This window comes from Papaver somniferum, chromosome 7 (genome assembly GCF_003573695.1).
Source record: "Papaver somniferum cultivar HN1 chromosome 7, ASM357369v1, whole genome shotgun sequence".
Taxonomy (NCBI): Eukaryota; Viridiplantae; Streptophyta; class Magnoliopsida; order Ranunculales; family Papaveraceae; genus Papaver; species Papaver somniferum.
In genome coordinates this window covers 123,058,710-123,086,036 of record NC_039364.1, presented here as the reverse complement: position 1 = coordinate 123,086,036, position 27,327 = coordinate 123,058,710, and the positions used below count along the sequence as shown (strand labels likewise).

The window sequence follows — 27,327 nt, the reverse complement described above, 5'->3', positions numbered from 1 at the left end:
ATGGAGTGAAGCTTGTAGCGACCGCTGGATTATATAATACAACAAAATCAACGACGCCAGATGGAGTTAGGTGTTGTAGTGTTAGGCGGAGATATCAAACTTCGATGTACAGCAAGGGAGCGACCGTCGGATGCTTCTGAGAACTGATCTGACGGCTGAAGACGCAAGCGGGTATGGATTTGGGTTTTAGGCTTTTGGGTATAGAATATGGGTTTGGGAAATGAGTTTGGGCTTGGAAAACCTTGAGCCCACTTCTTCTTTAAGAACAACTTTCTTCTTCTTGAGCCCATTTCCAGCTTTTTGGACGTGCACTCCATTCTTTGCGGCTTCCTTGCGTAATTTCTCCCGGCTTTTCACTACTTTTCTGCTCTTTTTGCTCCGCAAGTCATCCAGACTTTATTTATTACCTAAAAATGCAAAATTAATTAATAAAAATATTTATTCTTGAAAACAATGAAAATACAGAATATGGGATAAAATGTAGAATTAATGCATAAAAGATGAGTTAAATGCCAACAAAAAGGGATAAATATATACAATATTTGGCACTCATCAAGAATGGTGCGGGCGGCTTGGCATATTGGGTCCAAGGCAGAATGGTGCGGATGGCTTGGCGTAGTGGGGCCAAGGGTTTGGACGGCTTGGCATGGTAGGGCCAAGGAAAGGTGCGGTTGGCTTGGCATGGTGGGGCCAAGGGTTTGGCATGCCGTTGGCGCATGGTGCGGCCAGCATGGCTAGGGCCAAGGGTTTGGCATGCCATTGGCGCATGGTGCGGCCAGCATGGATGGCATGCGTTGGCGCGGTAAACGTGGCTGGCATGGTTGGCATGCCTTGGCGCGAAGATGTGGCTAGCACGGTTTACCATCAGCACAGTGGTGCGGCTGGCATGGTTGGCATGCCTTGGAGCGAAGATGTGGCTGGCATGGTTTTCCATTGGCATAGTGGTGAGGCTGTCATGGTTGGCATGCCTTGGCGCGGAGATGTGGTTGGCATGGTTTGCCATTGGCACAGTGGTGCGGCTAGCATGGTTGGCATGCCTTGGCGCGGAGATGTGGCTGGCATGGTTTTCCATTGGCACAATGGTGCGGCTGGCATGGTTGGCATGCCTTGGCGCGGAGATGTGTCTGGCATGGTTTTCCATTGGCACAGTGGTGCGGCTAGCATGGTTGGCATGCCTTGGCGCGGTAGCATGAGAATTAGGGTTTGGCATGGATGATGTTAGTCAATATTAAGGGTTTTGCCGTGGAAAATGGCCCATGTAAAAAAAAGGGTACTCCGGTAATTCTTACATAGGCATGCCGATTGATTCAATAAATTTGCTAATGGTCATAGTGACGTCATGTCGGATGCACATTTTTACGATTTTGATCTTAAGCTAAAAACCACCATCAACAACAGGAACATCATCAAAAAGGCTCGTCCCTATCTCAACAATTTATACTTTTTTATTCTTGATTTGGTGACTAAATAACAATTATTTTTATGAAAAAAAAATTATGTAGCGGATATTGTATTTGATTATCAACAAAAAGAGACTCGGCGTTTGAGTATCTTCAAGGTGACTATTACAGTGCTACAATATTCATGGTGAGCTAGTTTTTTTTTTTTTTATCCACTAGGTATAAAGTATAGAGTCTATAATGTTGTTATATAAAATGCACTATTTTACAATGTAGACGAATTTTGAACTCAGGTCGTTGATCGATGATAGTTAAGAATATTTACGAAATGAGCGAAATTATAATTTTGTGCGCTTTTGCAGTTCTCTTTTATTTTATATTAAGAAAATAATAATCTTCAGAGCCCAAAACTCCCCAAGGAGAGTTGACCAATATTACATGTTACTGATCATATTGTTTCTCATGTAGAGATGATTGATCAGATTGGATAGATTTCATTCTTCTATCTGTTTGTAATAACATTTTTGTTACATAGAGTCGAAACGTTTACAGCAAAATAATTATGAAATTTATTAACTAAACTAAAGGACATATCTTTAAAGTTTGCTAGTCTAAAAATTGTATTTCCAAAATAAGAACTGTTTTTGAATATTTTTTATTTAGTTTTAGCGTGCATTCCAACTAGGTTCAGAATCGCTTTGAAACTCAACATTAAATCCCTTTAACTCTGTTGCCCATAGAAAACCAACTTTCGCTCCATTTTTTCCAGCAGTTCTCTTGAGTTCCATCCTGAGGATTCCCCTCTTTCTTCTTTGATATTTCTTGCATCATCCACTAAAGTTAGTACAATTCCAAAATCACATATATCATGTAACATAGATATGGTTATGTTTATTCTGAGTTTCAAAGCCTGGGTAGTGCCAAGTATTAAGCTTAGTTATGAAGAGATTTTGTTCTTGTGAGGGATCATAGTGCAAGGATTGAGCTAAACTCTAGTTTCTTTTGTTGATATTCAAAGTAGAGTTTATGTATTAAACAATAGTTGTTGCTATTGTCCAACTGTTTAATTCTTTCTTATCGAAAATTTTACTGCATCTTGCTTTCCAAATATGCCAAGATATAATACTGCATAATTCTGGTCAACTTGTTTTAGATCTATCTTTATATGTATTTGCAAACTAGTTGTTTATCCATTCATGACAAGTAACACCATTCTCTTTGAAAAAATTCATACCAAAGTTGAGGTGGTTCCAAACTTGAGAGGTAAAGTTACATTCAAGTAATAAGTGTGTCGGTGTTTCATTATGTTCATTGCAAAGCATGCATGTAGTATTGATGTTAGGTAGAATTACAACCACTCTCATATTATTTGGGAGTATGGAGTGAGTCATTTTCCAAGTAAACACTTGAATAGATGGTGAGACCTTTAAGTTCCAAATATTGGCCCTATTTGTATTTTCAGGTTGGTTGTCATGCATATTGTTATACAGATTTTACAGTGAATTTTCCATTGTTGTTTAAGCTCCAGACATCCTTATCTTCTCGGTTATCAGTCGGAATTGTGATTTGTTGTATCTTAATCATGTTATCATTTTCGAAGCATATTTGTAATTTTTGAATATCTCGTGTATTACTTTGTGTGATCAAGTCACTACCTTTATATTTTGATTGGGTATAGTTGGATTTAGGATATGTGGTTTCTTGTCTGGCATCCAGTGGTCTGTCAAAATATAAATTTTGTCTCTTGTTCTTAATTCCCAAAAACAATTATCTTGGATTTGGCTGATGCCACTCTTTATGCCTTTACAAATCCAACATCAGTTTGTTTAGGTTTCTGGTCTATATACATTACATTTATTCCTTTTGGAGCTTCAATATTTTTACCCCACCAGAGATCCCTTTGGGTTCTATTGATTTTGTTACAAGTTTTATGTGGTAATCTAAAACAATTCATTTGGAAGATACTTATTGAGGATGTAACAGATTTAATAAGATTAGTTTTTCTCAAACGTGGTTAATTTCTTTCTTTTCCACCCTAGCAATCTGTTTTTCATGTTTTTAACAATAAGTTCAAAGGATTTTATCTTATATTTATTGGTGAAAATTGGTGATCCTAGGTACCTATCATCAAGAGGGATTGTTTGAGCATTCAAGATATTTTGTATTTGTGTTGTAACGCCAACGTTAGTTTAGGAGTAAAAAAAGCTTCAGACTTACTTAGTTTTATTAGTTGGCCTGAGGTTTCTCTCCAAAAAAGCAAGTCTATACTAGCTTGTGTCGATGCCTCACATAAAATGAGGCAGTCATCAGCAAACAAAAGTTTTCTTATTGGTGGTGCATTTTTGGTAATTACTATTGGTGGTGCATTTTTGGTAATTATATGACTATGTATGATACCTATGTTTTCAGCATGACTAATAGTTCACGGAACTGCTTCCATACAAAAGAGAAAAAGGTATAGGGAGAGTGGATCCACATGCCTAAATCCTTTTGTAGGTTTGAAGAATCCACAAGGAGATCCATTCATCATAATTGAAAGGTTAGTGGTAAATATGCTTTGGAAAATGATATCACACAATTTTTTTATAAAATCCCTTTTTTCTCATGATTTTAATTAGAAATGTTCAATCGGCTCTCTCGAATGCTTTGGACATGTCTACTTTTAGACCCATTAGAACTTTTTTCATTTCTCATATTATGAATTAGCTCATGTAAAGTAGCTATATGATCGGATATCTACCTTCCAGGAATGAAGGAAGATTGGTTAGGCGATATGATTTGATTTAGTAGGGGTTTCATCCTATTATCTATCAATTTTAGAGATTATTTTGTAAAACGTGTTACAAAGAGCTGTAGATCTGAATTCAGCAGCTGCAACAAGTTTTTTAGTTTTGGGAATGAAAGATATAAAAGTTGAGTTTATTTCTTTCAAATGTGGCTAGTAGAAAAGAAGTCCTAAACACCTGAGCAGTTCTTCACTTATAAGTTCCCAGTTTTTTTTGGAAAAAAATGGGAGGAAATCGATCCATCCCTAGACATTTATTGGTTTCATAGGAAAAAGAGTATTTTCTTACTTCTCAATACTTTGGGATTGTCTCTAGAGTGTAACTATCATTGTCTGAGATGCAGGTAGGAATTAAATCGATCACATTATCATCCGTATGAGGGTTCACAGTGGTTGCAATGTGCATGAAATGGTTAGCAGTACAGTCAGTAATATCTTTTTTTAGTTTAACCATATGCAAATATTATTTTTTGTAGTATCTATTATATTTCTTCTATATCTCTATCTAACAGAGTCATGGAAATAATGGTTGTCTTTATCCCCTAATGCTATGTGTTGTTCATTGATTTTTATTTTTCATAATTTATCCTTAATGTTATATCATGTTGTTAGTTTATTAGTAAGGCTAGCTAACTCCCTGGATTTAATACGAGAGAGTAAGTTTTTGTTTGCATTATTTGGTTCCACTTTTTAAGTACGTATTTAACATTAGCTAATTTTTTTTGTCAGATAGAAGGCAGAAGATCCATCTACATTTATGTTCCAAGCAGATTCGGTAACTAATTCATTCAAGGGACAAAATATTTAAATGGTTGTGCACCATCATTCCATTTAATGTAATACTAAGGCATATATGGGAACATGCTCAGAAATTAATGGTAGCATATTAGTGAGTGCTTGATAGACTCACCGTTCTCAAAGACTATGTTGAGCCTTTGTTTTGCAAAGTCCAGTCTCAATCTATTATTATTCCATGTATATGGATTTCTATACACACATTATTTTGTTAATAGATATTTATAGTTCTCTCTAATCTCTGGATATTTATACATCTCGTTGTCGTTGAATCTTACACACATCATTTTGTCTCTCATTCAGGATAAAGTTGGTAAGTATTATGATATTTTTCATGTTCAGTGCAACAGTCACTTACTATGAAATGAGGTCCAGCAATTACAATTAAAGATTATATTTTTTATGCTTGTTGTTTTACAACTTTGTCGCTTGCCATACCGAAGAACTTCATTGTTAACCAACTCAATTGCAAAGTTCCTTTAATCTAAGATAAATTTGAGAATTCAATTTTTATCTGCTTATCCAAGTTCCACATTCTAAATCCAATGCCTTGATTTAAAATCTGATTAATATTAACACGCACACCAAGCCAGACAACTGCATATGGAAATTTTAAATAAAACAAAACGTGATCACCAGATTCAATACCACACAAACTATAATGCATTTCTATGTCATTCTTATACCTAGAAATTTTCTCTCTAGTAGGTAGAATATCATGTAAACATTTCCAAACACAGAGTTTAATCTTGTGCGAACACAAGTTTTCCGTAAAATCATTCCAAGTTTCATTAGGAACACAATTTATAGCAATATTATTAAAAGCACTAAAGTTGTTTATAGTGTTACAAGAACTCTTCACCGTAAACTTTGTTTTTCTATTTGGGACCCAGATCAAGGTATCTTCACCTATATTAGGAACAAGATGGCACATACTCTTAGCAGTATCTTGAGAAAAAATACTATAAACTAGATTTTCATCCCACGGTCTAGCATCAGGCAAAAATAAATTTTAAAAAAAAAAGTGTAGTTATTTAAATTAACCACAACATCGGAAACTGGCTAAGGTGCCCAATAACCCAACAATCTTACCAAATTCCAACTTTATTACCACATTTAACAGCCGACAAGCTATGCTGCTTTATCACTTCCAAACCATAATAAATTTTATTCGATACCTAATATTTGTTGTTTTTCAGGCGATCAATCTGCAAAAAGTCACAATTTTTAGCATATTTGGCCTTGAAAACCTTTGCCCATAATTTAATAGGCGCGGTACGTACTTTCCAAGCCTACTTACTCAGCAAAAGCTATATCAAAGTTTTCTAGGTTTCTAAAACCTTGACCTCATAAAGCTTTAGGTTTACAAAACTTTTTCTACGCAATAGAGCTAACATATTTGTTAGCCTTGTACCCCGTTAGAATTGTCTTTGGAAACTATCCATTTTATTTATGATAGTTTGAGGAATCTTGATACTTCTCATTTGATGTTAGGAAGGAAATTTATGACTGTTTTGACTTTGACCATATTGGTCCTCCCAGCTTGATTAAGAGTCTTTCTCTTTCAATTTTTTATCCTCAAAAGATTGAATAATATGTCTGAAATACGAAGTTTTTTTTATGACTAAGCAACAGAGGGACTCCAAGATACTTCTCAGAGTCCTTAGTGAGAGGCACATTAAGAGATTTAGCAATGTCACTACAAGCACCATGACAAAAACTTTTACTAATGATTTATTAAAATTTAATAATTGATCTGAATAAAGACCAAACTTGTCAAGCACATCCAGTATACCTCTAAGATTCTGCATATTAGCATTAGCAAATATAAAAATGTCATCTACAAAAAGCAGATTAGATATATGAGGAGCTCTCCTATCAGCTTTAATACCTGCATAATATGGTTATCCGTTAGTTTCAACATCCACTCAAATCTTAAATATATTCATAAATCTTCAAATGAGCAATCACCTAGAAGGTGGGAATTGTGCACTCTATTTATTTATTTTTGAGAGTGCATAAATTTGGAATTTGGAGTTGGACTAGTTTTTTTGATTAAGCATTTATAAGTTATAACTATCAAAAGTAGATCAAAGATCGAAACTGAAATGTCACATAAGAAAGTATCCCCAAATTTGAACCCGTTTCGAGTCGGTTTTATTTTGGGTCAAGTCAAAGAACCAAAATCAAATCATAGGACACCCAACTATATTCACCTAAACATAAACATTAAAACCTTGTCGAAACACACCCTAACTAACAATTTTCAGCATGGAAGTAGTTATGAGTACATGAAAATGGTATTTGATCAAAATACTATTACTATAGGGAAAGAATAATATTAGGGCGTCAAAAGCGTGCATCATCATGCATTAATATGCGTCAAACTATAAACTTGTTAACAACATCCCCTTCTTCGTCTTCCATATGTTAAAATCTTTATATGTTGATTCCGTACTACATGGATATGAATTAAGCCCAACTTCAGATTTTCAAGTGGGTACCAAATGGATCAGATCATCAAAGACAATAACCTGTGCCGAGGACAAAGGTAAGCTCAAAAGATGTCAAACATATTCTGTACTACCAGGCATTCTAGATTATGATAAATTCTCTGGTAGACTCTTATTTTTGTTCCCTCTTTTTTCGAACTTTTAGGTTGAAAAGCAAAGTTGCAATAATAACAGGTGGAGCTAGAGGAATTGGAGCGGCCACAGCCAAGTTATTTGCCCTGAATGGAGCCGAAGTGATCATCGCGGATATCCTTGACGACTTAGGCCCTGCTCTTGCTGCTTCAATAGGGGGCTGCTATATTCACTGTGACGTTACGAAAGAATCCGACGTAGAATCAGCTGTAAACTTGGCGCTAACTAGGAAAGGCCGATTAGATATCATGTTTAACAATGCTGGTGTATCTGGGGCTAACGGAAGCATCACAACTGCTGATATGGACGCAATCAAAGACATAATGGCTGTCAACATATGTGGTATTATTCACGGCATCAAACATGCAGCTAAAGCTATGATCAAATGCGGCAAAGGAGGCTCTATCATTTGCACGTCCAGCTCTGCCGCGATTATGGGAGGGTTAGCATCCCATGGGTATACATTGACCAAGGAAGCAATGCTAGGATTAGCAAGGAGCACAGCATGTGAACTTGGAGTCCATGGAATTCGCGTCAACTGCATTTCTCCCCACGGAGTGCCATCTGAAATGTTAGTAAGTGGATATAGGAAAATCCTAAGAAACGCTAAAATTGGTCTTAAAGATGTCGATAAGATCATTTCTGAATCTGGCAGTTTATTGCCAGGGAGGAGCGGCACCATGGAAGATATTGCTCAAGCAGCAATCTTTCTAGCAAGCGATGATGCTGGTTATATTACTGGGCATAACCTTGTTGTAGATGGGGGGTTTACTTCCGCTTATAGTACCTTAAGCTTCATTTACCAGTAAAAACTACTCGTAGTATATATTTTCCTCCTCTTCAATGTTTCTGAGTTAATATTAAGAAGGATTAGGCCATCAAGGAAACCATGGTGTTTTTCCTTCTGTTTTAAGGACAAAAGTATCCAATTTGTCAGAGCAAAACCCCCAAACTTGGCAATACAAGTCAGAAAATGCACAGGAAATGATCAAAAATACTTGACACTACACCCTGCGTTCTTCTTCTGCATCATGAACTTCTTTCACGAAAATAAACCATCTTAGACACTTGATTCACATGTGACAACCCTATAACGTTACTGACTCAACCAAAAGTATAAAATGAGAATTGCATGATGTATAAAACATTTTTCACTAGTTTATGTCTAAACCTCTTGTACATCTTCTTGGCTCGTAAAACTATCAAACCAAGAATAAGATAATAATGTCAAGTAGGTGGCTGGTTTTAGCTTCTTTATCATCCATATCTCTGCTTCTCTACTTCCTCTTCCTCTTGTTCACTCTTCAAATCAAATCCCCTTTGCTATTACTGTCACCCAATAACAATCCCATCTTGCTCGACAACACGCCCCGACCTCAAACTCAATTCAGCCTCCTAATCGGAATTCTAACTCGACCTGACTTGTACGACCGGCGCCATTTCCTACGACTAATCTATGGAATCCAATCATCTCCTATTGCTGAAATCCACATTAAGTTTGTATTTTGTAACTTGACGAAGAACGGACAACGGATTCTCATAGCTTTAGAAATACTCCGCTTCAATGACATTATCATACTCAACTGCACCGAGAACATGAACTCTGGTAAGACATACACATACTTCTCTTCTCTCACTCAAATTCTGCCACGGAGTTATGATTATGTGATGAAAGCTGATGATGACGTGTTCATAAGATTAATACCATTAGCATCATCGTTGGCGCCTTTGCCTAGAACCGACATGTATTACGGGTTTGTTATTCCTTGTACTAGTCAGAACCCATTTGTCGAGTATATGTCAGGAATGGGATTTGTATTGTCATGGGACCTCGTCCAATGGATTACAGAATCCAGCATTCCTGCTAATCACACCTATGGCCCTGAAGATAAGACGCTGGGGAAATGGTTGAAGATGGGGAACAAGGCAAAGAATCGATTTTCAAATAAACCTGCTATGTATGATTATCCTGGAACTAATGGGAAATGTTCGCATGAGCTTATATCAGACACTATAGCTGTTCATAGGCTCAAGAGATGGGATCAATGGTTGAATGTTTTAACCTTTTTCAATGTTACTGAAACTCTTAAACCTTCATATATGTACCATCTTTGAATGAGTTTTAATTTTGAAATGAACATCAGTGGTATGTTTGTAATTCGTATGTAAGACAGATTAGAAATACAGAATACAAAGTCTCAACTCTCAACTCACTTGGCAGAAAATTTCTTTCACCATGTCTTGGATTAGGTACTAAGCATACATTCACCATGTTTCACTTCCTCTCAAATCAATTACCGATACCTGTCTCTGAACAGTGTTAATTTTTAACCTTTTTCAATGTTACTGAAACACTAAAACCTTCATATATGTACCATCTTTGAATGAGTTTTAGTTTTGAAATGAACATCAGTGGTATGTTTGTAATTCGTATGTAAGACAGTTTAGAAATACAGAATACAAAGTCTCAACTCAAATTTCTTTCACCATGTCTTGGATTAGGTACTAAGCATATATTCAACATTACAGCCGGAGTTCAGTTTCACTTTCTCTCAAATCAATTACCGATGCCTGTCTCTGAACAGTTTTCTCTAAGATTTAAATGGCCATACCAGAATGAATCTTGATCAAAACAAAGTACCCTATTAGAATTCCAACCCTATCAAAACATCAATCCACAAGACAAAATATGAAAAGGCTTGGATCTATATTTTATATTTCTTTTAGGGTTCTATCCTCAGATATTTAGAATTTAAGATAGAATCAAGAAACTAATACAGGAAAGCTTCAGTGGAATCAATCACCTGGCTATAAATTTCACTACATCATGATGAGAAACCGAATACAAGGAGCCAACTATTTTCACATACTCCAGTAACAGCTTTATCTAAATTCTGATTGGAAATCTGTTTTTCTTTTTTCTCTCTTTTTTTGTTATGTATCAGTACATTCCAATTAGAAGTTTCAAGTATATACCATTATAAACCTCAGCCAGACAGAGACTACTTCATGACAGGAGACCTTCCAGTTTGCGCACATAGACTAGAACACAGGGGAATGGACAAGGATTTGCACTTCTAGTTTGGATGCCCCGATGGATTTCTGTTCCACGATAAGAAGGATGGATCCCCTAGAGGCCTACAAAGAATAAGCCAAATAAACAATCTCGATCTCAGTATCTTTTCAAAATTGACAATTTCATAGTAAGAACACTACAGAGTATGCAAGGAAATAATATACATATAATTGCAGGTAACTGATAATAACAACAGTCTTAATCAAACCCATCAATTTACAATGACTGATCAAAAATGAAAAGAAGCTACAAGTGGGCCAATGCAGACTGCGGAGAAACTAATCATGTTGTTTCTGTTATTCGATCTAATACATGTGCAATGATTGAAAAAAAAAATAATAAATACATAATAAGAAGAAGAAGTTGCTAGGAAGGTATCTGATTTGTTAGACTTCAGATGTGCTGCATAACAACATGATTATCTTGCGCGAAACTAAAAGAGAGAACAGTGCAATACTAGCAACTTGGAAATTGTAGATAACCTATCATTTGACAAACATAAAAATGTTACCCTATCAATCTCAGCTGCTGCTCTAATGTGCAGAGTGTACAATAGCGCCCAAGAAAAATAAAATGTTCATGGATGGAATTCTCATTATTTATAAGCTTTTTAAGTCAAAGAAAAGGGGTAAACAGTGACATATTCGAGTATAGCTTGTCTTGGACTTCGGCACAAAAGGTAAATCATGGCCTGTATATGAAACGGGTCTTTAGGTAATCAAACCATTCATGTAAACCAAAAACACAATTGCTCCTTCAAAAAATCTGCATGGAATATTTCTATCATATATGTTTCCTTTCTCTTTTTTATTTTCCTATTTAATTATGTCCTATCCCTTTGGGATGTTAATGGTGGTTAAACCATGTACATACATGGACCCACGGTCTAACACGAACTTGACAAGCACCTAAACTTCGAAGAGCAGTTTTTGCTAGATAGAAATTCTGAATATCACAATTAATTTGGTCAATGTATGTTACTATGCCATCAACTATTTTTCCACTTCTTTGGCCAGGTGAAAGGATACTAATCAGAATATCAATCTGGACAGCATAAATGAACAATCTACGTCGATGACTCACCTTGGCTTGACTACATACACAATGATGAAACATACTGCCAAGAAAAGGCACAAACTCCCAACTGTCAGATATGCTATGCCAAGGAAATCATTCTTCCCACCAATCCAACTTGTTGTTGAAAGAACCAATTTCTTTTTACCGCCAAAACTGTAGGTATTGTAGTTGTTTTGTATTACAACTGTTATCTTCGTATCAACATCAAGGTCTCTCTCAATTCTCCCGTACAGTTTTCTGAAATTTGGCAACGCCGCAGTACGCATCCAAACAATAAGATCCTCTTGCTCACTTAGCTGTTGCATGCAAGATACATTTTCAGATTATTGTAGAACATATAATAAAAGCTAAGACAGAGAGAGAGGGGATCAACTGCAACGAGTGAACAAATTACTATATAAATACAAGAAAAAGTTACTTACGGGTATACTCTCATTAAGTTTGGCGCCCCCGATCAAGCTCCCACTTTGGAAATTTTTTGGAAAGACATCCTTCCCGAACTTCTTGTCTTTGTCACTTTTCCAAGCAATGTTTTTCTTACTCACATCTATCGATTGGTTGTCCACAAAAAACCCATAAGTATCATTGAACAAGCTCCAAGCTATGAGACCACAGGGAACGATTGGTATATCATGAGGAAGGGTGCCTTCAGGGTCGCATGTGCTTGTATCATGCTCATATGCTTTGCTCCGTAATTGCTTGTCACTTCTACTCTTAACATAGCTGCATGTAGATAATAAAATCAGTCATATAATAATTATAGAAGTAGCACAAGCATACACAGGTCTACCAGATAAGTTACGATGTAACACGGACTCTAATTATGTGCATGCCTTCATGGTTAGCACATAAGCCGAAAATCTGTGATCCATCGACATTTCAAAAAAAAAAAAAACTACTTGTAGACATGTATTGATGCTGGCACACTTGTCGGACACGTGTGACATCGGAATAGCTCTGCTAGCCATTAAACCTTGATAATTTAGCAACTTATTTTTAAGCCACAAAAAATTAAAGAACAAATACAAGAAGAAACATGGCTTCCTTTTTCATTGATATACAAACATGGATGTAGTCATTTTCCTAATAAGAATGTAGTGTACATAACATTAACCTAACCTTAATTCCTGAGTCTCCGTATTTAAAGTTTTCAAGTTGCTGGATCCAACACCTCGTACCAATGTCGGACACCAACACTCGTAAGTCATACTATGTCCTAGGTACAGGGCTGAAAATCTGTTTCTTATCTGGTATACCCTATTGGATGATAAGAAAGAAAGAAGAACTGAAGCTATTCCCCAAATATTAGGGCAGATCATTTGAGTTAGTATGACAAGAGGCGGAGCAAGTATGTACTCAAGGGACATACGAAGTTTTAGCTAATCCAGACATGCATGAAATTTATGGAACAACTAAAGCCTGAAGCAGATGATACATACCGACGATGATTCTGGTAGAAATTATCGAGTTGATAATATATATAGACTGGACCTTTCATTTTTTTCGGCACCTGAAACCAAAGTGCATCTTTAGGCATTTACACGAAAAAGTTGTGATCGATCAAAACAAATCTATAAATAAATAAGTTGTCGACACAATGGAATATATGGCAGAAGTAGAAGGAAGGAAAACTATTGCCTATTTCTTTCTTTCTGTCGTCCCTTTTAATTTGTTATACACATGATGAGGCAATTGCACCACTTTTTTGGGGCTCCAGCACATAGAGGTGAGCAAAGGGGTTCTTTCTAGTTAGGATAGTATCCATTGTGAAGACAACCTTATCCAAGTATCAGTCTGTCTTCCGTAAAGCTCCCTAGTCTCAAATCAACAATATAAGAAACCTTATGGGTCTAGCTGTAAAATGAGCGGCATACGATGATTTACATAAATGAAAGCCTCCCTCCCTCCCCTCCCTCTGTGTGGCTGTGGCTGTGTGTGTACGTGTGGGTATGTAATAGCATTTTTACTTTTGTGCGCCAGAAACTGAAGAGAAATTCTACTCACAATAATATTTCTGGTGCATGTTTTGTTAGTTTCCCTGCTTTGTATGAACCCGAGTTTATTGTTGCTAAAGTTTGCCGGAACACAATCTGAATCATAATGGTCCACAATTTCCACGACCTACGTGCAAAGAAATTAACAATTATGTTCCGTAACACACAAAAAAAAAACTGAGATAACAGGACTTGAAGATATATTACACGCTGTGATGCAAACAAAGAAGCAAGGCCAATTGGGATGAAGACAATGCCAACAACTATGAAAGTCGCGATAACCTGAAACATAAGAGTAGGGAGCAGGTAGTCAACTAATGATTAGCGAGAAATTTGAGAATTCAAAAAGATCATTATACAGTATATAACCCAAACTTACCCATCCCGGTGTTAGGATTGGCTTGCAAGCAGGAAGTTCTTGCTGTGTAAACCTAGAATCTGCAATAGAATATCAAAAATTACTGAATGTGTTGATCTCTTAATTAGTACTCTGATCAATAATTAGATATCTAGCTTCAACTTTAAGTACTGATTTATCAAAAGGATTGTCCTATGGAGGCCGCACATTCATGCAAGGTGGCTACACCTGAAATGTGGTTCAGGAATGCAAAGCATTCTCACATACTGAATAAATATCAAAATTTTGATTACACTAGAAAAACATCAACATTATATGGTGATGCGAAATGGTATAAAATGAGCATATCACAATATCGGAAGATGCTGAAAATAACAAGCACATCATGGAAGTAGAACAAAGAGACAACTTAGACAAGATGGGTTTTTCACATATACCAAATACCGATTACTCAAGCATATTTTTGGACAGAATCAATGCAATGGTTATAACAAGTTCACAGTATAAAGCCTTGTTAAGCTATCTGTCAAAGAAAATCATGTTTTATTTGGAGATGCAGGTGGCACTTTTAAAGAAAACTGAGTAAGTCATAAATCACATGCCATATATTCCTGCTATCTGTGATATTGAGTGGACATATGGGCAGTGAATAAAGAATTATAGCCCCAAATGATACGTCTCTCAACTAATGTCTACAACATATATATTCAATTGATCATATACCAGAAATGTGGTTCTATTGGGCTTCAATCCATTATGTTGGAACACTCACAGCAACGACAAGAGATTAAAATGTTCAAATTTCAAAATATGTTTCAAATGAAATTAAAAATTGAAGCAGCAAATAAGGGTTTCGTTCTGAATGTATGTCCTCACATTATAGTTTAACATAATCATAGAATGAAAACAGAAAAAAGAACCCAAACAAAGAAAAATCACACGAACAGTAAAAAGAGTTTCAAAATATCCAAAAGAAAGAGAGATGGAGACGAACATCTAGGTTTCTTGGAATTACGCCTTGGTGCTGAAGAATCTCCATCCGTTTCCTTTGAATTCGAACTCATCTCATGCAAGAACGTAAAGGATCTAAGAACACAACGAACAGGGATTCGATCTGTGATGAATTAATGGAATTGTATTTATAAAGATGATGATATTTTCTGAGGTTTTGCTTCTCTTCTGGCTCTGGTTATTTGAGGTGTTTGTTTTTTTCTTTTTCTTTTTCTTTTTTCGCTTTCGTATATTGAATTGAATGTTTGAGTGGGTGGTTCGGTTTCTCGTACTGTTGACTGATGGTCTAATTTAAGGCCCCACCCAACCCAACAGAGCGAAACACCTTTCTGTATAGTTTTACTTCGACGCGTAAGGTTTGTCATTTTCACTGTTTAATTTTTGTCCTGTTGAACCAGTTAGGGCAAGTGATGACAAGTCCCACGGAGTAATGCTTGAGCATCGATACGTGAGTATCTGACACGTCTGGACATGGTACATGCATAGAGCTGAAGCAACATAAACTCTACATCAATCTACACTACAACAATTCCTTGGTTGCTTACTTATTAAGCTAGGTACAATATAGTAAATATTTTGTATCTTCATTTGCAAAAAGAAAGTGATTAGGTTAGAAAAATGATCATTTTTTTGTTTTATGTGCTTTTAACTTCTATTAGTAGTAGAATCTCATATACTAGTGATAAAATTATTGAGCCTAAAACTCCCTAACCACCTTAAATCCGGTGTCACCTCATTGTTCTTACGTTTAATATTTCATTAATAACATTTTGTTCATTAGATTAGATTTGGTTGTATTACTAGATTATTAATTAGTAGTCAAGTGGTAAAAGATCTATCTAGCGGCAAAGAATGTGTTGCTCAGTCTACTCTTTGTCGAGAGGTGTCATCTTTGTTGGAAAGCGACTATTTATCTACCGCTCATCAACTATATTATCCAGCGGCTCTATTTAAAATTTCTCATATACGTCCAGTTTATATTCTTCTCAACTCACACCTTTTCTGCACCTTGATTCCCACATAGATTTCTTTTAATCTCGTTATTTTCACTAATTTCATATGGCTTATGCTTCCTAACATTTCAAAGTATTAGCAAAGTTTGTGGTTCAAAGTATCTTGTAAAAGAAGATGAATCAATTTTCAGAAATTGTGTACATTTTACCAAAGATTTCATCAATGATGCTCAACAACAAGGACTCGGATTTTGGAAAAGTTCCAAGCAAAATTCATTGAAGAAACACTAAACCTCAAAAGACTTTATGTTATAGGGTTATCACGTTGTTTCCATTAAAATCAATAAAAAAGTGCAAGTTATTTCTCCTAAGTCTTTTTACTTAATTATGTTTTAGCTTAGTAATGAGTTTGTCTCCACTTGTGTGTGGTTGTTAGCTTTTTCACAACTACATTTGACGTACTTTTTGATACATATCGTAAAGTGTCTCACATAATACTTGAAGATATCTTTCAGATGCTTCCGGAGTACTTTATATAACTTCTTGATATATTTGAATACATGATTTAAATTACTTTTTTTTTTGGAAACTTAACATATAACTTGGTGGTTAAGTTATGCTGCTCCGGCTCCTTAGTTACAAAACATAGATTTAACACGTTTTCGACAGTCATATGTTCCTCTTTAGGGTTGTCAACAAATACGTAGCTCCCAGGTAAGGGGTTCGTCCTGCTATAGATCACCAAGTAAAGGATCGGTTCTGCTATAGATCTCTGGGATCGGTCCTAGTATAGAACCTTGTTCAGTGGGTTTGTCCTATAATAAATCCTTTGATTCCTTTCAACTGCGAAACAAGTTTTGCAAGTCTACTTCCTTAAACTCATGTAGTTAAACATAGTTTTTTAGGCATGAAATCAACTCAAACTTCAACACATTAACTAGTAGCGAATTACTAAATAGTGTTATGTCGCATTTACGAAGTTCGAAAGATAAACGTTATACTTTGCAATCCAATATACCAAAGTTGTATGAAATAACTAGTATATACTTACACTTTAATTATAATTGAATGATCAAATCACCAGTACTAGAGATACATATATATGCTCCATATGTTATATTTTTAATCTAAATGACTTGTAAGAAACATTGATATAAATTGAAATAGGTCAAGTTTGTATTCCTAACCTCGAACGAGATGTGTACGTTGATGCTGATATGTCTTCAGATTCTTCAAAGTAATATGTACAAGTTTGTCTCAACATTTCTAATGTTCCTAGTTCAACCTAACGAAGTTGACTCTAGTAATCTTAATTAAGCAGCTTCGATTTTTGTAGCTAAAATATGACAACTTAACTTGACATACCACCGCTTGGTGGGTTCAACCTACCAATGCTCTAATACAACTCTTTCAAGAAGTGATCCTATTGGAGATTTAAAGATCTTTGATCATGAACTTCACATTAAGACCGAAAAGGGCATTATCTTTAAAGTCATTAAAAACAGTGATAATCCTGAAAGGGGTGAAAGTGTTTGTATGCTAGAGAAATTAATGTCGGAAAATTAACAATGAAGATTTTGCAAAGGATCTTAACATATCTATGTCTATAATTACTAAACAGTTTAGAGATCTTTTAAGGAAGATAAATAATTGTTTATCTAAAGAACCTCCATCTTCATCAAATTATCACCACGATTGTGCTCCTCTTATAAATAGAAACAACAATGATAGCGATGATAAAGATATGCCTCAGTGTAGAGATTTTGGTCACTTTCCAGTGAATGTCCTAATATGAGGAGATACATTGGTAGTAAGGCTCTTGCAACAACTTTTGATGATGTCTGATTGCTATAATTCAGAAGAGGAAGAACTGCATCTGTTGGTCTTATTGCAGAAGATATCAATTTTGATGAATGTAGCAATACATACTACAATCTTGATGATACTTTATGAAATTCTCTGAATGATGTGATGAACATATCATTACCTCATGAGAACTTTATTTTTTATTTTTTAGGATCATCTCAAGTGTCTTTGTTTGCATAAAATTTAATTCATGCACCAAAATAAGTGTTTCCAAATCCTACTTGCACGTTTTGTTCCCTAAAAGGACATGATTTGAAACATTGTTTCAAGTACAAATAGAAAGTGATATTTGTCAATAAACTCCAAAGGAGGGCGGCTAGACTATCAAATGCTTCAACTCTTTCGAGAGTCAAAATCCAAGGTTAGTAAGGCTAAATCTTCTTTTCCTTCAAATTTGAATAAAGAGGTTTCTCAAGGGGTAAAAAGAACAAGATCCAAGCATTATAAAACTCAAGAGATTGTCGAAGCTAAGAAGAATTTTAGTGGTGAGATAAATATTCCTCACCCCAGTACAAACTAATTATGTTGGAAAGTGCATCTTTATCTCATGTGCCCATTAAGAGTGAAGGAATTTGCACAACAGGGACTTTTGTGAGTGGCATTGGTTTGTATCTTAACCATATTACATAAATCATTCCATTCATTATGTGTGATTTTTTTTTTTGGTGTGTGTGGTTGGGGGGTGGAGTCATCTCAATTATTATGGAGCTTTGCTCCATGAGAGATGAAACCATGGCAATGTGACCTTCTTGAAATAATGGGTTATTGATTATTTTTATTAAAAAAAAAAAAAACTATGTGATTGTCATGAATTATCTCTATTATTTGTGGATAAAAACGTTTTACTGAGAAAAGTGTAAAAGGGTGGAGTAGGCAGATGTTAGATGAAGCAAATTGTATAACCTTTTAAATAGATTGAAAAAGCGGGGGTCTAACAACCACACCCAATATTTCGCTTAGCAATTTGTATGGACTAACTCTAATATACTTTCAAGAGAATCAGCTAGACAGTCAGACTCAATCTTAAGAAAAGTATCTCAAAAAGTTATATCTCAATTTCTCAATTCAATCTGCAATCAAACAAATAGGAATTTGCGAGTCCGATTGAATATAAGAAATAACTTGGACGGTATCAAAAACCAATATCCATGTGTCAATCAATTTAATCAACAACCAAAGGTTGGATTCACAATTGATTGAACTTACGCACAACCTGTGATATTTCAATTATATAAACAAATATAATGCGGAAAAGAAATAACACAGACACCAGAAGTTTTGTTAACGAGGAAACCGCAAATGCAGAAAAACCCCGGGACCTAGTCCAGATTTGAACACCACATTGTATTAAGCCGCTACAGACACTAGCCTACTCCAAGTTAACTTCGGACTGGAATGTAGTTGAGCCCTAACCAATCTCACACTGACCAAGGTACAGTTGCGCTCCTTACGTCTCTAAACCCCAACAAGATTCTACGCACTTGATTCCCTTAGCTGATCTCACCCACAACTAAGAGTTGCTACTACCCAAAGTCAAAGACTTGATAAACCAATCTGTCTCACACAGAAAAGTCTATTGAATGGATAAATCTGTCTCCCACAGATAAACCTATGAGTTTTGTTCCGTCTTTTGATAAATCAAGGTGAACAGGAACCAATTGATATACCGGACTTATATTCCCGAAAAACAGCCTAGAAATATCAAGCACCTCACAATAATCTTAATCGTATGGTAGCGAAACAAGATATTGTGGAATCACAAACGATGAGACGAAGATGTTTGTGACTACTTTTTATCTTGCCTATCGAAGATTAAATCTCGAGCAAATCTTAGAGAAGATAGTACTAAATCACGATAGAAAACATCAAGATCATAATACGTAACTACGGAGAAAATAGTTGGCTTCACAATCCCAATGAAGTCTTCAAGTCGTTGACGTACAGGGTTTTGGAAAAACCTAAGGTTAAAGGAGAATCGACTCTAATCGCAACTAGTATCACACATGAGGTATGGAGATTAGGTTTCCTAGTTGCTAGAGTTCTCCCTTATATAATCTTCAAATCAGGGTTTGCAATCATTGTTATCTTGGTAACAAAGCATTCAATATTCACCGTTAGATGAAAACCTGATTAGACTCAAGCTAATATCTTTCAACCGTTAGATTGAACTTAGCTTATTACACACAAATGAAAAGTGACTTCATTTAGATATGAGTAACCCTACCTAAACGTGTACACCTTTGTTGGTTTAACAATAGTTAACCGAAGTTAGATGCATAAATACTTTCATATCAACCTTATTCATCTTAACCATAACTAATTCAAATGACTCAAATGAAACTATTCCTAGAGTTGTTCAAGTGTTTATATCCTTATAGAAGTATACAAGAAACAGTTGAAGCAAAATCGATTTTGATTCACTCGAATCAAGTCATGAACATTATATCCACGGTTTGCAAAATATTGCATTCCTTATTATATAAATGTATTAGTTCATGAACAAACCGATTTTAGAACTTAACTTACTCAAGTATGCATACGGGTACGCATACCTAAGTAGCCGGACTAAGTTTGGATTCACCAGTATGCGAAAGGGTATGCATACCACTCAATATAAACCAAACTCAGCAAAAAATTCCGGAACTTGAACGTACGCCAGTACGCATACCGGTATGCATACTATAGTTCCTGGACTTTCATTAACCAACCAGTACGCATACGGGTATGCATACTATGGTTCCCGGACTTGGATTACACATATGCAAGTACGCATACTGTGCTTATATCCAATCATGGTTAAGTGTTCTAAACTCTTATTTAAATCATTGAAACATTCTCGGAAGACGACCATAGCTGTCTCACACAAACTATTAGCTTCAAAGCAATTTTCAAGTGATCAAATGATCAATACGAAACATTCTGAGTCTATATCAAATGACTGTTTCACACAAATCATGTAAGATGTTACCAGGTGATTTTCACATGATCATCTTTTGACTTTCGTGAATAATATAAGATGAACTTGGTTGAAGCGAAATCTTACCAACACATATTTAGAGAAATATGTAAGCGAGTTAAACTCGGCTCGAAATATCAAATGTGCATAATTGAAGTCTATATATCTATACGACTTTTGTCTCAAATAGGATATAGAGTAGATAGACTTTTGAGTGATAGATGAGTTCAAGTCTCCACATACCTTTTGTTGATGAAGTTCCACAAGCTCCCCTTAGTAGTTCTTCGTCTTCAATCGATGAACGCTGTGAAGTCTAATGCTCAACGACACTTTCTATCCTAATCCGAGACTTAGCTATAAGTAGACTAGAAATCAAGACTTATAGTTTTGGCAATTAAACTTGGCGATCTTGAGATAGCAACGCTTGCGAGTTCGACCGAGCAGTGCTCTAACATAGATGTACTGCACGGGAGTGCTTTGATTTCGAGAGACCAATCTATAAGACTCTGGTCTAAACCAAGAGTTGGGCGTTCCAGATTTAATTCGGCCACAAATTGAAGTAAAAGGGTCGATTGATAAGGAGGGAAGCTGAGAATGTGTTGAGGTCAATGGATTAAATTGATTGTGGATGTGTTAAACTGCTTTAAAGATGATTTATATGTGTTAGACCGAGAGAAAGCTTCTATGTTTTTTGGGATATGGCTATCGTGTAACTGATGATTGATTGCTCGTATCATAGGTTGAGGAACCTATTTGTAGCAGCGGTAGTTAACACATTGATCTCGTGTAAATGGTGGCAGTTGCAAGAAAGTGAAAGAGTAAAGAAGTCAAGATCATGCTGAAACCAATTCCATTTCGTTAGGAGACTTAGTAGTTTTCAGATCACTACTCTATTTATTCCTTAATTGCCAGCCCGACTTACTCACTTTCTCATCATGGATGCATTGCTACAGCGCACGTGTTTTAGGATGCCAGAACAAAACCCATATCCCTCATGTGACATTATTGGTGTCATGATGGTTAAGTCTGTTTTATGTACGTATTTATTTGGTCAACATTGACCTGGATGCCAGTTTTATCATATTAATGATTCTAGCATGATTCTCGATGATAAGTCTATCATGATTTACAGAGACTCGTCATTTTGGTGAATAAAGCATAAAGTGTATGATGAGACAAGCAGTGATGATTTGTATAGCATAGTGTCGGTTGAGGCAGAGACCTAAACGATTGTCATAGGCGTGATGAGATTGCTGGATCAAGCATAGAGCAATATTGAGTAATATTGATAGTCAAAGCAATATTGCTAGTTGGATGTATATTGATTGTCAGAGCAATTAAATATTACTCAGAATAATATTGCTAGCTAGAGCAATTTAAATATGAACAAATATCTTGGCAATTAGATATTTCTGGATAAAGCAATACTGCTAGTCAAAGCAAACATTGCTAAACTATTAAATATTGCTCGTCAAAGCAATGTTAATTACCAATAGGATGAATTTTGCTAGTCAGAGCAAATATTGCAAGCTGGATCAATTTTGCTAGTCATTGATTTATTGATGAAAAGTATTGGTAGTTGGACCAATATAAAATGATTTGTGTTTACACCTAGTTAAAATTACACTTGTCGGAGCATTAGGTTAAATATAGTATAAGGATTTCATATCACATAAATTCCTTTCTTCTACCAGATAAAATTCTCATGAGAATGGATCAATCTCAACGAGACTTCTGGTGGGGAAAAAACTCTTCCGGTGGTATTTATTTGAAACAATGGGATTCCATATGTTCCCATAAAATGAATGGTGGATTAAGTTTTCGAAACCTAAAAAGGTTCAACATTTTCTTGCTTGCTAAAACTGCTTGGAACTTGATCCACGGGGTTACGATTCCCAAGTGCAAATATTTAAAGAATTGTAATCATATGCGCTACATCAAACCTAAAACATGTTCATGGGTTTGGAGAAGTATTTCGACTGGTCTTGGTTTTATTATTCAGAATTTTGTATGGTAAGTTAGGAATGGTAATGACATTAAAGCTTTTTATGATAATTGGATTAAAGATGCATCTCACCCTCTCTACATTACATACCCTAATCCAAATATACCTGTTGCAACTCTTATAGATCATGATATTAGAAGTTGGAAAGTTGATATAGTCCAAACTTTTTTCTCTCTTGATAACTGTTCTGAAATTCTAAATACTAAGATTCCCATTTTTGGCAAAGGCAAGCTTGTCCGGCTGATGAGTGCTAAAAAGTGCATATTTCTATATATTTTTCTTGGCATTTAACTCATCTTTTGTGCATTAATTCTATATTTTATCCCATATTCTGTGTTTTCGTTGTTTTCAAGAATAAATACTTTTCTTAATTAATTTTGCATTTTTAGGTACTAAATAAAGCCTGGTTATCTCACGGAGCGAAAAGAGCAAAGGAACGGCAAAGACTCTCGCTAGGAGGAAGCGAAGAATGATGTTTGCAAGAGCCGGATCAACTAGAAGTGGGCTTGAAGAGGAAGAATTGTTCTTAAAGAAGATATGGACTTGGCATACCCAAGACCCAAAACCCTTACCCAAATCCATTTACATTATCCATACCCATTTCCATGAGAGCCGTCAGATTGGATCCATCTCATCATCCAACGGTCGCCTCATCATTGTGCATCAAAATCCGAAGCTCCTGTCAAACATTATAGTACCTAACTCCATCTGAAGCCGTCAGTTTTGTTGTATATCATCATCCAACGGTCGTTCCTATCGCGTCGTTGGATCATTCCATCACCTTTTCATCCTGCGCTTTCGCTTCGCTGAGCATCAACCTTTGATACACCCGCCGCACACCCTAGCATCAGAAACCTACACCCTCAACCAAACGAATCCTAATCCCATTTCCATCGATCTCTTCCCCTCTCTTCTTCCCAAATTCTCTGCAAAACTCTCTTCTCGTCTGCAACACCACCACCTCCACTGTCTCCTCTGCCTCTCTTCCATCTCCATACCCCGACACCACCACATCACCTCCATCAGCTCAGTCCTTCCCCCAAAACCCATCCCTCTACTAGCCTAGACATTTTACAAAACTCGCACCTCTTTCTATGAACCCTAGGGTGTGGGATTTGTAAAACATCTCGAGCTAGTATTTCAGAGACGACAAGAGCAGCAGCATTAGCAGAGGAGGAGATGTACGAGCATGGGTCGAAGCAGAAATCACAGTGGGTGAGTTGAATTGAAAATTCCCAAAATCAAAATTAGGGTTTCAAAATTTAGGGTTTCTAAATTTTGGGGGAAAACATTGTACTATAAATTGAGAACATTGGGTGTATGTAAAACTTATGCCTGGATTAGCCAGAGCACCACCAAGAGGCCTGGAATAGCCAGGACCTCAACTGTTAATTTTGTTTTCAATATCAGTTCATCTTAATCTTCAGTTGTTTCATCAAATTCATCATGTTCTAGTTTATTTGCTAAGGGGGAGATGAAATCATGATGCTTCTGCTAATTTAATCCAAGCTAGATATTGTGCTTGTTGTGCTGAAATGTTTAGGATAGTCTTAATCAAAGCACTTTAGTTGTGATTAGAACATCCTTTAGGTTGTTAAAACACCTAAGTGGCTTCTCTGCGGGTAGTTGCAGTGTGAGAGCCCAACTACTACAAGGTTTAGAATTATCTTAGTGCCTTTAGCCTCCTTTCTAACCCAACCCTTTGATGAGCAGCAGGCATAGAACCTCCACTGCCATCTAGTTAGTCAGTTGAGCCAAGAAGCTCACTGATAACTATAAAAGGGACAAGAGCAGTATTGAACTGAGATTAACTTAGTCTAGGTGAAATGGTGGAATCTAATCCCTAGTCTTCACCCAAAATCCCTCTTTCCTTTACTGTTTCTTGTTTTTATTTGATTCCCTTTACTTCTTTGCTGTCATTTCACTGCCTTAGGCTCATTGCCTTTGTTTCATTAGCTCACTGCCACTGCTACACTTAGAGATCTAGCTTAGCTAGGAAACCTTCAATCACACACACCTAGTCTCTGTGGTTCGACCCTGACTTGCACACATCTACTACAACAGACCCTGTGCACTTGCAGGTATAACAAGTAGGCTTCTTTCTTGCTCTTATTTTACACTCTTAAAAGCCTACCAAGTTTTTGGCGCCGCTTCCGGGGACTGGTGCTGTGTTGAAGTTGTTTTCTTGCTTACATTCCTGCATCATAACTTGCATATTCATCTTTGCATTGCATTCCTGCATGAGTATTTAGTGTAGCATCTAGTGTAATTTTCATGTTCTTTGTAGCTTGCTCTTAACTGATAACTTTGTTGAGTAACAGGTGCCTTCTCCAACTGACCTGTTGCTTGCCAAGGACCTGTTGCTGCTTTACCTGCTGCTGCCTGTGGTGCTGCTGCCAACAGCTGCTGTTGCTGAAGCTGTTGCCCCTGCTGTTGCTGAAGCTGTTGCCCTTGCTGTTGTTGCTGTGACCTTGCTGTGAGGGCCACAAACTAACCTGGTGCTGCTGCTGTTTCCTGCCAGGCCAAGCCTGTTGTTGTTGCTGAGTTGATCTGGTGTTGTTGTCTGCTGCTGTTGTAGCTAGACCAAAACACAACTGGGCTACACAAGCTAAGGAAAAGAACAAGGCCCAACTGGGCTGTGCAACTAAAAACAGAGCAGCTGGGCTGTGCTTAAGCAAGTAAGCCTAAACCCATTAAGAGAACCCAACCTGTGGGCTTCCATTTTTAATTTGTGGGCTTGTAATAATTTTTTCCATTTTTTTGTTGGGCTTCTAATTTAAGTTAACTTTTGGGTTTGTATTTGAGCTTAACTGTGGGATTGTCCCTATCAAAATTTTGGGTTTCAAAAACCCAACAAACAACCTAAACAAGTTTAACTGAACCTACCAACTCAGCTGGGCTTCGTTAGTTTCTGGGCTTGCTGAAGTCGTTAGTAGGCCGTGTACCCAAACTCTAGGCCGAGAGTTGGGCTCTGTTTCACAACAATTTTTCCAAAACCCAACAGTGGGCTTGGCCTTTTATCCCATAAAACCAAAGTTTTCAAAACCCAATAAACCAAAGTGTTTTCTTTTCCCATTAAGTCCAAATTTTCTAAAACCCATTAAAAACCAAATTTCTTTTTCAAACCCGACAAAACCAAATGTTACCCATAAAAATCAAATTTTTCCCAAAAATCCAAACCCATTAAAAACCAAATTTTGGGCTTTGTAACATAGTTACTTAGCTTTTGAGCCCAATCATGTCTAGATCTTGGTCTACAGTTGGGGAATACCAAAAATCCCTTGGAGAACTTGCGTATGGACATACTCCACGTTATGAACCTTCCATAGACCATGATGTCAATAGTCATAGGAATTATAATGGACATTTTCAGAGTCTCGAGCCTCGATACATGAACCCTAATGACTATTCACACATGCATCATTCAGCACAACGTGAAAGTGAACATTTTGCTAATGCCTCACTCACACAATCATCTCTTGTGGATCAATTAGAAGCTCGAATCGCAACTTTAGAAATGCAATCACATGAGGAATCTGTCACATCTAATTTTCTTAGGAAACCTGAAATCTATGCATGTCCCGCATGTGGTAGTTTAGACCACCCTGTTGAGAATTGTCATATTTTGCATAATTTTAGGCAATCTAGAGAAAATCCAAGGTATGAAATGCCTATAAATTGTGAGTCTGGTAGTCATTGGGACCATAATCAATCCTTTGAGGGTTGCTATCAATCTTTTATAAACCCTAATGACCATGCACACATGTACCATTCACCACAATTTGAACATGAAGAATTTTGTACTCCCATGAATTTAGACTCCACCACAGAAGCTTTCAGACTCAGTGAGCAAAACTTCGATAGGTCTACATCACGAATTCAGGCATATTTAGTTCAGATTTTGCTTCACCCACAAAAGGAAGAAATTCATGAGGAAATGTATGTTGTCCCTAATGAAGTGTCTAGTCCCATTCATGTAAATGATGTTGAATATGAACCTAATTTAGAGGAACATGAATCGACTAATGACACCACCACTATTAATGAGGACCAATATGCATGCTACCATGATGATGATTATGATGATTATGATGATATGTTAGAAGAACATGAAAATATTGTGGAACCTGTTGGTTCAATAACATATGGCTTCTCGCCCTCGACCTTCACGAATGTTGTTTTTTCTAATACTCATTGTAATTCATATGATTTTGATATTGACATGGGATTCGTACAATTATTCTGTGAAGATGAGCATGACATAGGAATAGTTGAATCTTCTGTAGACACTAATGTTATTATGCATGAAAATATATTTGATGTGTCTGATTCTCCACCTAGGTCACATTGTGATATTTCTCCTGATTTGCCGATGTATGAGAATAAATCTGTTGATGATGTTGATT

General features: G+C 36.4%; 3 protein-coding genes across 3 annotated transcripts; 2 read left to right on the top strand and 1 right to left on the bottom strand.

The window, feature by feature from the left end:
• The first annotated feature begins 7,487 nt into the window (after positions 1–7,487).
• LOC113295157 (short-chain dehydrogenase reductase ATA1-like) lies at positions 7,488–8,434 on the top strand. Its single transcript, XM_026543506.1, has 2 exons — positions 7,488–7,531; positions 7,639–8,434. The coding sequence occupies exons 1-2, from the start codon at positions 7,488–7,490 to the stop codon at positions 8,432–8,434; spliced, it is 840 nt and encodes a 279-aa protein (XP_026399291.1).
• Positions 8,435–8,849: 415 nt separating this feature from the next.
• LOC113295156 (beta-1,3-galactosyltransferase sqv-2-like) lies at positions 8,850–9,740 on the top strand. The gene has a single exon (XM_026543504.1). It carries the CDS (start codon positions 8,850–8,852, stop codon positions 9,738–9,740), a length of 891 nt encoding a protein of 296 aa, XP_026399289.1.
• Positions 9,741–10,313: 573 nt separating this feature from the next.
• Positions 10,314–15,377, bottom strand: LOC113298316 (ALA-interacting subunit 3-like). The gene is made up of 8 exons (XM_026547024.1): positions 15,125–15,377; positions 14,152–14,210; positions 13,980–14,054; positions 13,783–13,899; positions 13,218–13,288; positions 12,201–12,501; positions 11,785–12,074; positions 10,314–10,763 (listed from the first exon to the last, which is right to left on the bottom strand). The coding sequence occupies exons 1-8, from the start codon at positions 15,192–15,194 to the stop codon at positions 10,703–10,705; spliced, it is 1,044 nt and encodes a 347-aa protein (XP_026402809.1). The 5' UTR covers positions 15,195–15,377; the 3' UTR covers positions 10,314–10,702.
• Between the last annotated feature and the right edge of the window lie 11,950 nt (positions 15,378–27,327).